The following is a 15432-nucleotide window of genomic DNA, read 5'->3' as shown; positions in this document are numbered from 1 at the left end:
CTCAGGCGGTCCGTTCTCCTTCTCCGCAGTTACTCTGTACACATCTCCAACTTGGAATACTGCTCACTTCACTTCACCTCACTTCACTTACTCTGCTTCTTTGAAATGCGATCATGACTCTCTTCTATTCTGGAACACTTCAGGAGGGCATAGCCCTCGCAGTCCAGGAGGCAAAGGCTGTTGTTTGCTTCGCCCGAGGTTGTTATCTATCCCCCCGCCATCATGAGATCGATCGCCTTGGACCTGGGACAGCTTGGCTAATCGACTTGGATACAGATGATACTGAAATAAGCTCTACCTGGGAGGATGATTACTTTTCTGATCCAGAGGTATAGGAACCTTTGAGTATCCTGTCTTTCGTGTGGTAGCTAATCGCCCGAACAGATCGCCCAAGCTCTCCCCGATAAAGCAATTACTTTACGCCTCAATTCTGGGACCCAGGAGGCTGGATTCCTAACGTCATTCTGTCCAATCTCGAGCTATCCGACTGTTGTGGTAATCAAGTAGGTGGCACTCGAAACACATTGTCTTACTTGGCTTAGGCGGACATAAACTGACAACGGCTTATAGAAACGGCACATTGCAAGAGTTCATTACTTCAGAGGTATCCAAAGAGGACTTTTTGAGCCGGTTGAAAGTTGCCCTAGAGGGTAAATATGCACCTCCTGTGGCTCAACAATCCCAGACAAGTGCTCCATCCACCAGCAACGATACTACTACGACTTCTCCAACTCCACCTGCTACAGCATCTTCTCCGCCTCCTATCCCGACCCAGCAACCAGTATCGCAACCTACAAGAAGACCATCCCGTCCTCAAGCTCAGCCTCAGTCTGAGCAGTCTTCGTCATCATCAAAGCATTTACCCCGGAAAGAAGACAAAGCAGAGAAGCCTAAACCGAAACAAGAGAAGCCTCGCCAAGAACCTAAGCCTCGAACTCCCGCGAAACCAGCCGCTACCAAGACTACCAAGCAACCGAAAGAAGAACCAAAGCAACAGCCAGCCGTCCCTAAAGGACCCCCGAAGGAATATCGTCTCCAAGTACGACTATTCGACGGCAGCTCCGTCCGCTCAACATTCACCCCCAAGCAAACAATCGGCAAAGAAGTGCGGTCCTGGCTAGACCAACAACAACAAATGACCGACGAAAACCGCCCATACAACCTGAAGCACATTCTAACTCCTCTTCCGAGCCGAACACTCTCCGTCGGCGAGGAATCACAAACACTCGAAGAGTTAGGCCTCGGCTCAACCGCAAATCTAGTCATGGTCCCTGTTCAATCGTTCACATCGGCCTATTCTGCCGCCGGCTCTAGTCTTCCAGTTCGTGGAATTTCCGCCGTCTACAATACAGCATACTCCGTTGCAAGCACGACTGCCAGCTTTTTCGGTTCATTCGTTGGGTATGGTCAGAATCCGCCACCGCCACCGTCGGAGTCGGAGCCGTCTTCAAGCTCTACGTCTGCTCCTAATAGTTCTCGCAATAGACGGCCATCAGGACCGAATATTCGGACACTCCATGACCAACCGAATGATGGGAGAGATAGCCAGTTTTATAACGGAAATCAGGTATGTCAATTACTCTTATTTCTTTCTTTTTACCGGGGAGCCCATTTATACTGACATCCAAAAAGTTGAATTTCGAACCTCGGAATCAAGATGGGAACAGCCGTTGAGTGATGAGTGACTCGGTGTGATTTAACTGGACATTTTACGCTACCTCCTATTTTTGCTACTATAATCGCATGGGTTCGATTGGGATGCTTTATCATCGTACCATAACGAAAGTGCAACAGTGTGTATCATAACTCAATAAATTGCCTGGTTACTACGCCCTGCAAAGCACAGACTTCATCTCATGGGATCAATAAAGACAGAAATGCATAGCTTATGAACCCATTCCAATATGTCAGGGGTCCTGGGTATTTGATAATTAGATTCAATGAGCAGAGATGGTATAAGTACAAACAACACGAGATCAGAGTCGCATTGTAAGAGAAATCATATTCAACCAGGCTCAACCTATGACCGAAGCATATAAAGGGATTTCGGTACGAGGAAGGAATGCATGATTTCTATCGCACGCTTTATAAGAGTATCCTGTCCATGCTAGCAGGGTAGGAAAGCCCTTAGTAAGGCTTAGCAGCAGACTGGCAGGCTTTCTGTAAAAAGGAAACGTATTAGAATTCTGTCCGGGAGAGAAGAGACGGGGAAGAAAAACATACCAGCTGGTCCAGGTACCATCCGCAGATGCTGATGTTGCCTTGGTTCTCGTCCATGCAGGAGCGGAAGTTGCGGACGTCGGTCTCACAGGCGGGGTTCTCCCACGAGGTGTTGGCCGCGTTGCTCTGGTACAGACCGTTGTCCATGGCCTGGCCCTGGGCAGGAGCCTGGGATTGGGCCTCGGCGGGGGCGCTGGAACCACCGCCGAAGAAGCCACCGATAGCGTGGCCGATGGAGGATCCGACAGCGACACCACTGGGAAAGAAATATAGTCAGTCACATATGTTCGGGAAGGGTTCCGGTAGTGCCTCCGAGTATGGCCGAGGCGCGGAGTGGAATGGAGTGGAATGAAGGGGAGTGAGGAGAGGAATGAGGCTAATGCTAGGAGAGGAGCGGTCACTCACGCAGCGGTGGAAGCCATCTGGCCGAAGAGACCGGGGCCGGCGCTCTGCTGGGGAGGAGCCTGCATAGGAGCTTGTTGTTGGGGCTGGTGAGCGGCGGTCGAGTGAGGCGCCTGCTGCTGTTGGGGAGCGGCGGCCGGGCGGGCGGGGGCCGCGGTAGGGCGAGTGGGAGCGCTACGCGCAGGGGTGGGAGCGGCACGGCGTTGTTGACGAGGCATTTTGATTGATGTGGTGGTGGTTTGGAGAGAAGGGAGGAGAGACAGATATACGAATACTTCAAAGCCGAGGGTGGAGAAAATCGAAGCTACTAGAGGCTGACTCAGTGCAGGCGAATTACTTTTGTGGAATATGATTGGTTGGAAGGATGGCATCACGTGGGCCGGGGTTAACGGGCATAGGAACAGACAGGAACAGAGCATTAAACAGGCACATAATGTATCTTAATGCCGAATTTATCGTTTATAAAGGGAATTTCTATCTCTACAGTTTGTATATAGACACATCAATGGTCAATTCAAAACTCCATTTAGTGCTTCATGGCTGGGTATCTAATGGTCGTGGTGTACAAAGTTAGGGAAGTACAGAGGACAATAGCGAGGACCGCCTCAGGGTGAGTGCCCTCCGAATTCCTGCCGGCTACCCTTAAAATAGGCATGTAGGCATAGGAAACAGAAAGACAGAAAGGTAGATAGGAGGAAACCCTATTGACCCTTCCGGGCCTTTCGAGCATCCTCCTTCTTTTGGCGCCGTTGCTTCTTTTCGTCTCTCCGTTCCGCTTTGCTGAGTCCCTTCTTGGACTTGTCCTTCTTGCTTCGTTTGGACTTTGATTCTATTTGTTTTTCTTCCTTGGCCATATCTTCTTCCATTTCTTCGTCATCGTCGTCAGAATCGCCGGTCTCCTGGGCAGAAGAAGTGACGGCACTAGAGGTAGCTGCGGAGTCCTGGGCCGCTTCCTTTGCGGCACTCTTCTTGGCTAGCATCGCGGCTTTCAGTTGAGCGCGTGCACGCTCCTTGGCTTGCTTCTCTGCGAGTTCTAGATCAATCTTATTGTTGCCAGCCTAAATTATATGTTAGCTATGACATCGTCCGAGCATGCAGGCGTTAATCTAGCATGGAGCCGGTACTCACAAGGCCATGTTTAATAAATCTGCCTGCGGCCGCCTTGTCCAATTTCATGGTGGGTTGTTCAGGCTCGGTTTCCAAGGCCTTGATCTTCTCAAAGTATTGCCGCACGCGGGTCAATTCGCGGAATACTGGGTGTTGCTTCGCATCAACACCCTTGAGGCGCAGGTATGCTTTAAAAAAAGAAATTAGTTGAAGCACTTCGATTCAAGAGCTGGATCCAAACTTACAGAAGATGAGAGACTCGAGCGTATAAGTGATCAAGACATGGATCTTGGCCCTGTCCATCACGGGCAGATTCTTGGATAACTTCGCAAGGGACTGGCCGAGGACGGGTTCAAGAACCTCTTCAAGATCATCGACATTGTCTTCTAGCTGCTCCAGCAGCGGCATCAAATCTGGTGCGTCCATGGTGATGTGGTGTTGGAAGAACAATCCGCGAAAATCAAAAAATTTAGGGCCGGTGCAAACTGGGGCGGCGGTGGCGGGCGGTGGAGAAGAGCGACTCCGATCATTCGCGGCATCGCGTCGCATCTCCGACATCATCTATTTTTTTTTCTCCTCGACGGCATTGGCTTTTGTCACTCCAAAGACAAGCCTTTCGCAATACCTGGCAATTATTTCACGGTCTCGAATTACATCAATCCTCATTTTCACCCCGACACTCCCCCTCTGACCTTCTTCACGCCATATTCGGGGGACACTATCTCTCCCCCGAAAACTCCGCCAAAGTGCTGCAACCACTTCGATTTCGCCCGCTTTGGCGCAGCGGGTGCCTTGACACATGCCATCATGCTCGGCGATCAGGATTGAAGGATGTTTTCGTCAGATACTCGTCAACAACATCACAAAAGAGTGAAGAGACCGCCCCAGAAGCCGACTCCGAGTCCCTCGTGTCAGGCCGAGTACACGTCCTCGGCTCTGGAAATGTGGGCACATTTATCGCACAATCACTTGCCAAACGACAATCTCCGCCCGAAGTTACCTTGTTTATGGCAAATTGGGGAATGTTCGAAGCATACCGCCAGAGGAAGAAAAGGTTAGCGATCACGTACGATGGACTGAGCGATGGGCTCAAGAATGGTGTCGATATCGAAGTACTTGAAGGAAACAAATGGTTCAAGCTTCCTCGTGATTATGGAGAAAAATACAAAGATAATGGCCAGCGCATTACACCAGAGGAGGGAACAGCTCGGCTCCGATCGTCCAAAGATCATATCGATTGCTTAGTCGTTTCATGCAAGTCAAATCACGCGTTTCTAGGTATTCGCTCTCTTGCATACCGCCTCTCGTCAAAGTCAACCATCTTGATCACTCAAAACGGTCTGGGTATCGTGGAAAGACTCAACCGATTCATCTTCACAAACCCGAGCGTACGCCCTAAATACCTCCATGCCGTTTTCAGCCACGGTTTGGATAAGAAGGATATGTACCAAGTCAAGTATAAAAAGGTTGGAATGACGAATATCGCTCCTCCAGTCACAGCGGGTGAGGTCTCCCTGATGAAGCCAGAGGATGACACCACTTGGGAGCCCTCTACGAAATACTTGGCTCGCCTTTTCACCCTAACCCCAAGCCTGGCTGCCATTGTGAATACGCCTACCAACGTTCTCATGTACCAACTTGAGAAACTCGCTGTCAGCTGTGTGATTGAACCATTGACTGCGATAAATGATTGCCGAAATGGCGACCTACTTTATGTCGAGAGTGTCTCCCGCATTATGAGATTACTTCTCTTCGAGATCTCAAGGGTCATTTTGGCTCTTCCTGAATTGCAAGGGGTTCCCGGACTGGAAGATCGATTTGAACCCGAGCGTTTGCGCCGAATGGCCGTTTTCGTGCTCAATCAAACCCGAGATAATACCAGTACGATGCTCCACGACGTTCGGAGCCGGAAAGGGACGGAAATCGAATATTTGAACGGATACATCGTGCGCCGTGGCGAAGAATTGGGTATCACATGTGTGCTGAATTACATGATAAAACATCAGATTCATGGCAAACAAGTCATCAACAATCGCCAGGAAGCTGAAGCAATTCCAATTGATGCCGGCTCCAGGTCAACCGACAGCCACCATTTGACTGGTCTCCATCTAAATCCTATACCAGGGAAGAACACACAGCCGCCTCAATCAATCGACAATGATCATATCAAATTCGAATCGCCGTGAGTCTGCACAAACTCATTTTCAACCCTTCGGGGTCGTGCAATTGAGAAATCGTTACAAAGATAGCGCGCTCGATGCGCTCTCGCAGATACTCTTGATCTGCTTCCACCTCCGCAGCAAATATTCTGCCTTCCCATGGTGTGTCTCGGGCACGCCTCCAGACTCCATTGCTTTCCGCAGTGCGCTCATTGTGGCATCTGCCTCCGCGGCATATGTCCTCAGCCACCCCTTGATGATGTCCTCTGACTTCTTCTCATCCACACCCTCGGTCGATCCCTCCAGGTGGTTCCTCCAATCCTCCTCTTCCATGTACATTAGACACGCAGCTATCTCCGTTCGGTAGCAGACTCCCTCGGAGTTGACCGAGTAATTACTATGTATATTTAGCAATAGAGCAAGAAAATACCCGGCATTGAAAGGCCTTTTCAAGAAATACAAACTCACCCGTAATATTGGTTCAGCCATAGCTCTTCTTGTTTCTCTGCGCTGGGGAAGTCGCACAAGATAATATCGTCAAGGTAGATGCAATCTGAGTCATTCTTATCCATGAAGAAACCATCTATCGAGCTGAAGTTAGATCACCGCAAAGTGGTAATATGGAGAACTTGAAAACATTGGCTCAACTTACACTCAGCGAGCAAGAAGTCGTTGGGATGGCTTCCGTAGCTCATATAAACCTCATCACCTGCTTCATAGTCCTCGGTGGCACTCAGGGTATACCCATCTCCATCAAACTTGACATCGCACTAGATGTAACGAAGAGAGTTAGCAAGATCAAGTAAAAAAATACGAGTGCATCTGCGTAGCCAAAAATCCTCACCTCCACATCCGAGTGATTGAAATAATCAGCGAAAGGCAGCAAAGCCATAGCATCATTCCGATCCTCAGGAGCCTCCTGATCCGGCGCAACCCAATAGAAACTCCTCGTATTGAGAATCAGCCAATGATATGAGAAAGACTTCCAATCAATATCCGGAATGACCGAAACAACATCATTCCAAGCCTTCCCTAGCCGCAGACCCTGTTGCTGCACGAGATCCTGGTGCTCAGTCTCGTACTGTCTCGTAACCCCACCTTTCTGAATAGAATTCCATAACCCCGAAATACAAGGCGGGAGGAAATTTGACTGCGAAGCAGCAACAGCAGGGTCTGCTGCATCGTCACTATCGGGCCAGGTCAACCCACCCAGTGATCGCGGCCACAGCATCGGCATACTGTCTTCGAAATCTTGGCGCGTGGGCCAGGTCTTGAACCATAGACTGTATGGGGCTAGGTCCTCTTCACTGCTGCAGGTGAGGTAGGCTGCGATGATAGCTTGGATTCTGGTATCTTCGGGAAACTGGGAGCGGAATTCAGAGGGGATTTTGTCTGCGGTTAAGATTGTTGTTGTTGGGACTTTGACGACGAAGTCCCCGGACTGGTGTAGATGAGAGTCTTGGTGAGTTTTTTTCATATTCTTGTTCATTGCTCATCGTTCATGGCCTCGGGTTAGGGCTAGTGGTCTCTTTTTTTTGGCTCTTCGTACCTTGATAGTGTCCGTTGCGATCATCCCTAGCCCTCGACCTGGAAATCGAGCAGGTCGGACTTTATTTGCAATGACGCCCTGGGCAAGGGCCCATTCTGAGAATGTCTCGTGGACTTCACCGGGGCTCCAGTCCGAACTCATGGTCAAAATGGTTCTTATGTGGTTTTCTTGGACTGTCTGTGTGGATATTAGTGGCTGTGGACTGAAGGAGTGAGGGACTGATCAGACGAACCGTGGAGCAGAAAAGGGAAGAATCCAATTTTAGCAAAACGATGTACTTGGGAAACTCAATTGCAGACCTGCAATCATGATGCTGGCAAAAAAAGGTTCACTCCAGTCTTCAACCCCAATGGATCAACAGTGTGAGTGGAGCATTTGCAGTGATAGCCTAACCCGAATCCCATCTGCCGGCAGAAAATCTACACATGCAAGCCGGTATAGTTAGATGAAGTAAATTTAGCTTCATGAATCTCATGATATCCACTGATCCGGATGGGGTATAGTCGGAAGATATATAATGAGATAGTAATTTGGAAGTAATAGCCTGAAAGCATACTTTGTGTCTGTATACATAGAATTATTGAATATACCGTGGATATGCTTCTCACCGCCACCCGCCCTACTGAGCATAAACTGGACAAAGGTTCACCGCCCCACACATCTGTATATAGATTTCCAGATACGAGAGTCCTCGGTGAACTATATACTGAAATTCAGTGTAACTTCTTTCTTGAATATGTAATGCCAATTTTACTAAGTGTAGCGCAATTGGGTTGACAAAAGCAGTGAAGGCGGTAAAAAGATCTAGTAATGTTAGTCCTATAGATAACCCGCTTATCGCTCCGCCTGCCATCGGCATCGGGTCTTCTCCCCCGTCGTATGATTCCTCTCGTGAACAACTCCAAGCTACACTCAGCATAATGTCGCTGCTCGGGAGGCGCGGTCCTCAGGGACTACGGCTTCTGTCTACATCCTGCCCTCTTTCATCATGCAGTGTACGACCATTTTCCGTCCTCAATCGCCCAAAACCAAGTTACCCAGGCCATGTCCCACTGACGACTATTGAGCGCGGAGCTCTGGCCATCGGCTCTGCACTTGGGTCTCTCGTGAACCCTCGAAGAGCAGGTACGTCACTCAAGCACTCAATTGAAGTGCTCTCTATTGTCGGGGTCTGCGTATCGCTCTCCTCTCTCACTTTATCCATTCCTTATCGCCGTCTTACAAGTTACACCCGTAATATCAACCTCAAACTAACAAGCTCCCCAGACCTCATCGCAGCCCTAGGCGAAGCAACCGCAACCCCATTCTTCATCTACCGACTCCGCAACGCAATGCTCTCCGACCCAACAGGCCGCCGAATCCTCCGCGATCGACCACGCATAACATCCCAAACCCTAAGCATGGACCATCTCCGCACTCTCCCCGAGAACTCCGTCGGCCGGACATACGCAAAATGGCTCGACAGGGAAGGCGTATCGCCCGACACACGCGATAACGTACAATACATCGACGATCCCGAATGCGCATACGTCATGCAGCGCTACCGCGAGTGTCATGACTTCTACCACGCCGTGACGGGTCTGCCGATCTTCGTAGAGGGCGAATTAGCGCTGAAGGCGCTGGAATTTTTGAATACGTTGTTGCCGATGACGGGGCTTAGTCTGTTTGCTTTTGTGCGTATGAAGCCTGCGGAGAAGGAACGGTTTTTGACGCTGCATTTGCCTTGGGCTGTTCGGAGTGGACTGGCTAGTAAGGAGTTGATTAATGTTTATTGGGAGGAGGTGCTTGAGAAGGATGTTGATGAGTTACGGGCTGAGTTGAGGATTGAGCAGCCGCCTGATTTGAGGGAGATTCGGAAGATGATTCGGAGGCAGCAGAAGAGGGAGAAGGAGATGATGCAGCAGCAACAGTCGTAGTTTGCGGTATACGTGTAGGGTGTGGTATACATCGCTGGACACGGCTTAGTTACTCTCCGGTGGAGAAGATGTACGATTATCAATTTGGTGAATATTATTAGCAGCACAAAGAAAGAACAAGCATAATTCGAGATCGGTCGTATAACTCAAGTAGAATATAACGCCTTCTTTCCTCTGCTTCCTCAGATAGGCAATCGATCGAAGCAAAATTGCGCTTCGGCTCGAACTACTCGAGTATTCCTACTATTCCAAGGTTTACAAGATCCCCATCCCCTCTTTCTGATCTGATCTTAAAAGTACTTCAGATATAGCAATACTCTTCTTCATACTGACTTCTTGGGCCATATTTCCGGCCAAGTATATTTTGGTATCCAATTGCCAACGCAAACGCAAAAGTGGAAAGATCCCTGCCCGGTAAAACCAACATCAAGACTGATCACATATCATATAACTTCCTAACTATCCGATCGTCCTTCAGTTTACAGGTCAAGCAAATCATCATCATCATCCCAGCCGCCTTTGCGCCTAGTATAAACAATCTTGTGCTCTTCCTCCTCCTTACGAGAATTCTCCGCAACGGCATTCAGAAGGTCCTTCAATTGTTCCTCTGTAACCTTTTGGCGGAGCTGGCCCGACTGCGCCAGCATCATGAGTCTGTTCTCGATATCGTCTGCGCGCGATGCCTTGACCAAGCGGATGCGGCCGAGACGGTCGGCGGCGGCGGGGTCGAGGATCTGCGCCATGATTGCGGCGCGACGGTCCGCTGTGTATTGTTAGTTATGCTGCTCGTCGGGATGTATATAATATATTCGATAAATTCGACGAGGTGGAGGGGCGAGTGGGGTGGAGTGATCGTATAGTGGGCTGTTGGGTTGTGGTTGTGGTTGTGTTACTCACATTCAGCTTGCCTGGGAAAAGAAGAGAATGCGGTTAGAAAATTCTTGAGCGGAACAGGATTGGATGACAGTCGGGAGAGACTCAAACTCACCTCTTCTGCTCTTCCTGGCCACCATCTTGACTGGGGCCACCGCGAGGGCCGCCGCCCTGCTGCTGTAGCTGTGCGAGGCGAGCTCGCCTGATCTGTTTCTTTTAGTAAGGAGTTAAGTGGAGGGAACCTTGGAAGGTGTATCTCACCTCCTCGAGCTCTGCGTCCGCCATAGTGTGATTGCGGGACTAAGTGATGGGGTGCTCGTGCTCCTTGAAGATGGATTCGGATTCGGAGAGAGGAAGATTATTGAGCGACCCCACTTCAAGCTGCACCGCCTGAGGCCGCCACGCGGGGAAGCCTGGAGTGCATGTCATGGTGTTTATATTGGTATGGGCATGCTATTATATTTATGATTATATTTATATTTACTAAGTAGTGCTCAAGGAATATTTCCGCTTTCTGGTGAGCTGTATAAATGTGTTTTTCTTCAACTTGAAGTTAGTTTGGAGAGACCGGAGGCACTATGGCGACTTGATATATCTTCAAGTTAGTAGTAGTAATACCAAGCCCAAGTTGCCCTTAGTAGACGTGGAAGCAACTGAATTACTACTAGCAGATCAACTTGAAGATTTTAAGTTGCTTCCATCAAACTGCTTCCTAGTTCTAGTAGTAATACCATAAAGTATACTAGTAGTATCTAATAGTGGTAGTAGAATTTGTGTTACCGCTATAGACGGGACAGAACTGACTACTAGTCAGTAGCTGGTAACATCTTGTTATTATAACACAGCCCAGGTTGTACAAGAGAAGTTTATTTACATTAACACTAATTTATAGCTAGGTAATAGCCTGTTTATCTAACCATATAATCGAAGATGAGTACTATGTAGTATTCCCAGCTAACTGACTGGCTGCATAACTCGGATAATTGCGACCAACAAGGCTGCGGAGGCAAAGGGGCGAATGTGCTATGCTGCGCCTCGGGCAAGAGAATACGAATTAACTGGGCCCGGCATCGCCGCTAGTTTCACGGACCCAAAAAACCAGATCTGCCCAAATTTGTACGGGAGTACGCGAATCCGAGAGCGCGATCGGCTGGCGATATCCGGCTTAGTTCGCGACTATTTGCCCGTGAAAGGCATAGTTCGATCAGGCAGAACTTTCAGGTCCCGGTGGCCAATTTAATCACTGGGGGGTGTTAATACACATGAGACAATCAGATGAAGTGAAATCCCAGTGTGACAACGGAGCAATTCGATAGATATACCTAATACCACATATACCACATACCATATTGGATAAATCATCCGATCGGGTGATACATCCACACGGGAGTTGAGTGTGAAGTGCCTGAAGTGCCTGAGATTCGTCACGTTCGGCCCGCTCACCACTTCCGGTGTGATCGAATGACTAAGCCTACTTGGGCTTCCTCACTGGCAACCCCCCCCGACCTTCAACTCTCGTCACTTTGCTGGTGGTTGTCTCCCACCCAAGTCCTTGACTTCGCTCTCCTTGATAATTAATTCTTTCAGTCCTTTCCACCAATATACACTCCGATCCCGACCACTCAGCGTTCCCCCCGATCTTCCGGCTCGAGAATTCGCTTCGAACGCTAGCGGGGGTCTGCTAAGCGCCCAGTCCTTCCTCCTACTTCCCAAGTGAATGGCTTCGAGGATTCTGTTTCGCCTGCGCCTTAATTGGGTGTGATTCCCTCGAGGTCATCTCTGTTTACCATTTGGCCGTGGTTGAGGAAATCCGCAGACCTTCAATCACATTCCTTCGACGCCGTTTACGTCACTCATCATGGCCGAGTAAGTCTAGCAAGGAACAGCGGCGCGAATGTTCACTGACGACCGGAGCAGTCTAATTGCCTTCCAAACATACCATCATAATCTAATGCCGCCGTCCACCATGATTCCGCGTCACGCTCACAAGCGGTCGCTGTCTTCCGAGCACCGAATCCTATCCCCCGAGAAGACTGTCACCAAAGCCAAGTCCACCACCGATCTTTCCCAAGTCGCCTCCCAAGCGGATGCTCATCAATCCCGCCCCAGCTTCGAAGAAAACAACTTCAGTACCTTGCAGGATCCACGATTGCACGTCGACAGAGAGGTCTCCCCATCGACGTCATCGTCTCATCACCCCGACCTGAGCAATGAGGTTGCAGCGCTAAGTGTGAAACTGATCCAGGCGATCAATAACCAGACAACACTAGACGACAGCCTGGGCGCCACGCGCCAGGAGTTGGAGGTTGCCCAGGGAAAAATTATCGCTCTCGAGTTCCAGAATGAGAAATACCACCGGGACCTCGATCAAAAAGTATACATCAAGAAGGCCGACTCAGACCGCGAAATCCAACAATTGAAAGCTGTGCTTGCAGAGGAGAGAGCACAGCGCGCCATAGCCGAGAAGGGAAAAAAGACAATGGAACAAGAGTTGGAAACTCTCACCGCGGATCTCTTCGAGGAAGCCAACAAGGTTAGTGATTGCTACATGATTTCCGAGTTAAACTCCCTGTCTGACTGATTACATCAAGATGGTTGCTGCGGCGAAAATCGAACGAGAAGCGGTGGAGAAGAAGAACGAGCAATTGCGCTCGCAAATCAAAGACACCGAGTCTCTCCTCGCATCGCACCAGGAACAGATGGCGGAGCTCAAATCAGTTCTGCAAGGGATGCATCTCAACAAGGAGGATTTGGAAAGCCGTACCAACATATCGACTGCTCCACCATCCCCGGGAGGTGCTCCACAGTTGCAGGGCTTTGCCAAGCAAGACTCTGAGATGGGAACGGAGCCTCCAATGTTGAACCCCGAGGAGTTCGCACCAGGCCCCTCGTGCAATTTCCCTGACATGATCCGCATGGTGTGCCGCGCTGATCTACCAGCATATGACGACTTCCGGGACTTGTTGGTTCTATCTCGCACCTCCAAACCCCCAAGCCGCGCGGGCAGTGGGTCTTATGGAGGCTTAAATGTCATGAGCTTGGCTAGTTTCGCAACTGGAGGATCTAACTCCGCCACTTCATCTCCCACCAAAGGCTTTGGCCACTCGCCTAACGGGAGCTTATCCTCTCAAACCGGCTCGCATATACCATTGAAGGATACAAAGTTTTATAAGAGAGTGCTCATGGAAGATATTGAGCCGACTTTGAGACTCGATTTATCCCCAGGAATCTCATGGCTCACTCGCCGTACTGTTCTGAGTGGAATCTGCGAAGGCTCGCTTGTCGTGGAGCCGGTTCCAGCAGCGACGAAGCAGTACGAATTCCCTTGCTCAGTCTGCGGTGAACGCAGGACAGGGGAGAACAATGAACGCACACACCGTTTCCGAACATCAGAGAGCGAGACCGCCCAGCGATACTCGCTCTGTATTCAGTGCCTGGAGCGAGTCCGCTCTTGCTGTGAATTCACCGGCTACTTACGGATGATCCTCGATGGACACATTCGCGCTGGTGACTCGGAAGAGGAGAAAGATGTCTGGGAAGAAACTGTTCGTCTTCGTGAAAGAATGTTCTGGTCCCGAGTTGCGGGTGGCATTGTTCCACTTTACACAAAGCCAGCTGATGCGGAGGTCCCGCAACCCGACCTACCAAGCGATTCTGCCACTCCGCAGGATTATGAAGACGATGAGCCATTTGTTGCGCGAGACATCACTGTACAGTCCCATGATGGAGTCGGAATCCCCACTACCAAGCTCTCTGTACCTGAATACGACATGTCAAGACCTGTGACACCCGATCTTCCGACTTTGAATATCCACGATGAAAATTCATCACCCGAGGCTCGAAGACGAGGCTCGATAGATTCCGATATCAGTGTTTACGAGGAGGCTAATGCCGAGGTGGTATACGTACCTCAGACACAGCACCAGCCGGAAGCGCAAGCAGAATCGCAGGTTGACGCTCACGAGTCCTCGAATGAACCTGCAGTTGAGTCTCAGCCGGAGTTGCAAGAAGAGTCTCAGCTTCCCACAGCACCCCAGCCTGAGGTGACTATTACTCCTGATTCACCGGCTGATCATACGACCGAGCCTCAGTCGGAAGCGCAAGCAGAATCGCAGGTTGACACCCATGAGTCTTCGAATGAACCTGCGGTTGAGTCTCAGCCTCCCACAGCACCCCAGCCCGAGGTGACTGTCACTCCTGATTCTCCGACCGAACCTGCGGCCAAGCCTGAGTCGGAAACGCAAGCAGAATCGCAGGCTGCTATCCATGATTCCCAGGAACACCATGAATCCCATGAAACCCCCGCTGGCGAGGAGGGCACTGAGGTCGATGGCTCCAAGCATACGTCCACATCGGCATGAGTACGACAACCCACGGCTTCCTAGTGCTTAATGACTCCCCGTTTCCGACACTTCTTTCTTCAGAATTACATTTTCACATCATTTCACCCTTCCATCCTCCCACCCTCGCATTCTTGCATCTTTGATGAAACTGGCGTTGATAGACACCTTCCCATTCTCCAGCATTGTTGCTTACGCCTTTAATCGCACATTGCCTTTTTCTCCGCTGCTTCCGCCCCATGCGCGGAAACAGCGCGAGTTTTCTTCACATTCACATTTTGCCGGGCCTTATGTATTACTATTACTATTATTATTCTTCCTTGAATGTTGTCGACTGTACACACTGCAATGTCCCATGTCCCCTTTGGCTCCGATTCGGCCCCGGCGTCTTTTCTTCTTTTCTTCTTCTCTTTTGCTTCAAAGATGTATACATAGTAATTATTGATGGTCTGTTCAAAAAAATTCTCCAACATGCCAGTGATCATACTACTGATCCTTTCGTAATTTTCGACTACTACTGTAGTAGAGTAGTATGTACCTGCAATCCTTCGGTCACTTCGTCGGCTGTGGTTACCACATGGGAGACCCATGTCCCGGCATCAGTCAACCCTGGAAGGATTAATGGCCCGGCTAATGCTGCCATTTGACGCGGGGCTAGTAAAGTTGGTGCTAACCACGAGTTAGGTTAGTTGCCTATAAGCAAATGCCCAATGCTTTCAGCTGTACGCATCAGCCTCCAATCGCGCCATTTGCTGCCGGGATGGCACTTCTGGACTAACCTGATTGGGCAGTCTGTGGCCGTTGTTCATGCCAAGATAAGCTTACCCTCGTCCTCTTTTTGCTTTTTCTTTTCTCTCTCTCGATAT

The 15432-nt window shown here is 49.9% G+C and overlaps 8 protein-coding genes across 8 annotated transcripts; 4 read left to right on the top strand and 4 right to left on the bottom strand.

Moving 5' to 3' along the window:
• Positions 1-113: 113 nt before the first annotated feature.
• N7509_005233 (UBX domain-containing protein) lies at positions 114-1674 on the top strand (the record flags this gene model as incomplete). Its single annotated transcript, XM_056629870.1, has 4 exons — positions 114-329; positions 385-503; positions 571-1567; positions 1633-1674. The coding sequence occupies 4 exons, from the start codon at positions 114-116 to the stop codon at positions 1672-1674; spliced, it is 1374 nt and encodes a 457-aa protein (XP_056489172.1).
• A 453-nt stretch (positions 1675-2127) lies between these two features.
• On the bottom strand, positions 2128-2840 carry N7509_005232 (coiled-coil-helix-coiled-coil-helix domain-containing protein; the record flags this gene model as incomplete). The annotated part of the gene is made up of 3 exons (XM_056629869.1): positions 2128-2160; positions 2224-2476; positions 2626-2840. The coding sequence occupies 3 exons, from the start codon at positions 2838-2840 to the stop codon at positions 2128-2130; spliced, it is 501 nt and encodes a 166-aa protein (XP_056489171.1).
• A 483-nt stretch (positions 2841-3323) lies between these two features.
• Positions 3324-4155, bottom strand: N7509_005231 (Sas10/Utp3/C1D family protein; the record flags this gene model as incomplete). The annotated part of the gene is made up of 3 exons (XM_056629868.1): positions 3324-3680; positions 3751-3917; positions 3975-4155. The coding sequence occupies 3 exons, from the start codon at positions 4153-4155 to the stop codon at positions 3324-3326; spliced, it is 705 nt and encodes a 234-aa protein (XP_056489170.1).
• Positions 4156-4736: 581 nt separating this feature from the next.
• N7509_005230 (uncharacterized protein) lies at positions 4737-5915 on the top strand (the record flags this gene model as incomplete). Its single annotated transcript, XM_056629867.1, has 1 exon — positions 4737-5915. One exon carries the CDS (start codon positions 4737-4739, stop codon positions 5913-5915), a length of 1179 nt encoding a protein of 392 aa, XP_056489169.1.
• Positions 5916-5966: 51 nt separating this feature from the next.
• On the bottom strand, positions 5967-7578 carry N7509_005229 (uncharacterized protein; the record flags this gene model as incomplete). Its single annotated transcript, XM_056629866.1, has 5 exons — positions 5967-6285; positions 6357-6471; positions 6541-6658; positions 6733-7329; positions 7438-7578. The coding sequence occupies 5 exons, from the start codon at positions 7576-7578 to the stop codon at positions 5967-5969; spliced, it is 1290 nt and encodes a 429-aa protein (XP_056489168.1).
• A 779-nt stretch (positions 7579-8357) lies between these two features.
• coq4 (ubiquinone biosynthesis protein COQ4) lies at positions 8358-9353 on the top strand (the record flags this gene model as incomplete). Its single annotated transcript, XM_056629865.1, has 1 exon — positions 8358-9353. The coding sequence occupies one exon, from the start codon at positions 8358-8360 to the stop codon at positions 9351-9353; it is 996 nt and encodes a 331-aa protein (XP_056489167.1).
• A 479-nt stretch (positions 9354-9832) lies between these two features.
• On the bottom strand, positions 9833-10511 carry N7509_005227 (DNA-binding protein; the record flags this gene model as incomplete). Its single annotated transcript, XM_056629864.1, has 4 exons — positions 9833-10116; positions 10251-10261; positions 10342-10433; positions 10488-10511. The coding sequence occupies 4 exons, from the start codon at positions 10509-10511 to the stop codon at positions 9833-9835; spliced, it is 411 nt and encodes a 136-aa protein (XP_056489166.1).
• A 1681-nt stretch (positions 10512-12192) lies between these two features.
• Positions 12193-14587, top strand: N7509_005226 (guanine nucleotide exchange factor SEC2; the record flags this gene model as incomplete). Its single annotated transcript, XM_056629863.1, has 2 exons — positions 12193-12759; positions 12818-14587. 2 exons carry the CDS (start codon positions 12193-12195, stop codon positions 14585-14587), a joined length of 2337 nt encoding a protein of 778 aa, XP_056489165.1.
• Positions 14588-15432: the final 845 nt, after the last annotated feature.

Source organism: Penicillium cosmopolitanum, assembly GCF_028827165.1.
Source record: "Penicillium cosmopolitanum strain IBT 29677 chromosome Unknown utg000006l:49.0-5199605.0:1.0-5204138.0, whole genome shotgun sequence".
Classification (NCBI taxonomy): domain Eukaryota; kingdom Fungi; phylum Ascomycota; class Eurotiomycetes; order Eurotiales; family Aspergillaceae; genus Penicillium; species Penicillium cosmopolitanum.
Note: the sequence above shows the minus strand (reverse complement) of the source record. Positions and strands in the feature narration are given on the sequence as shown.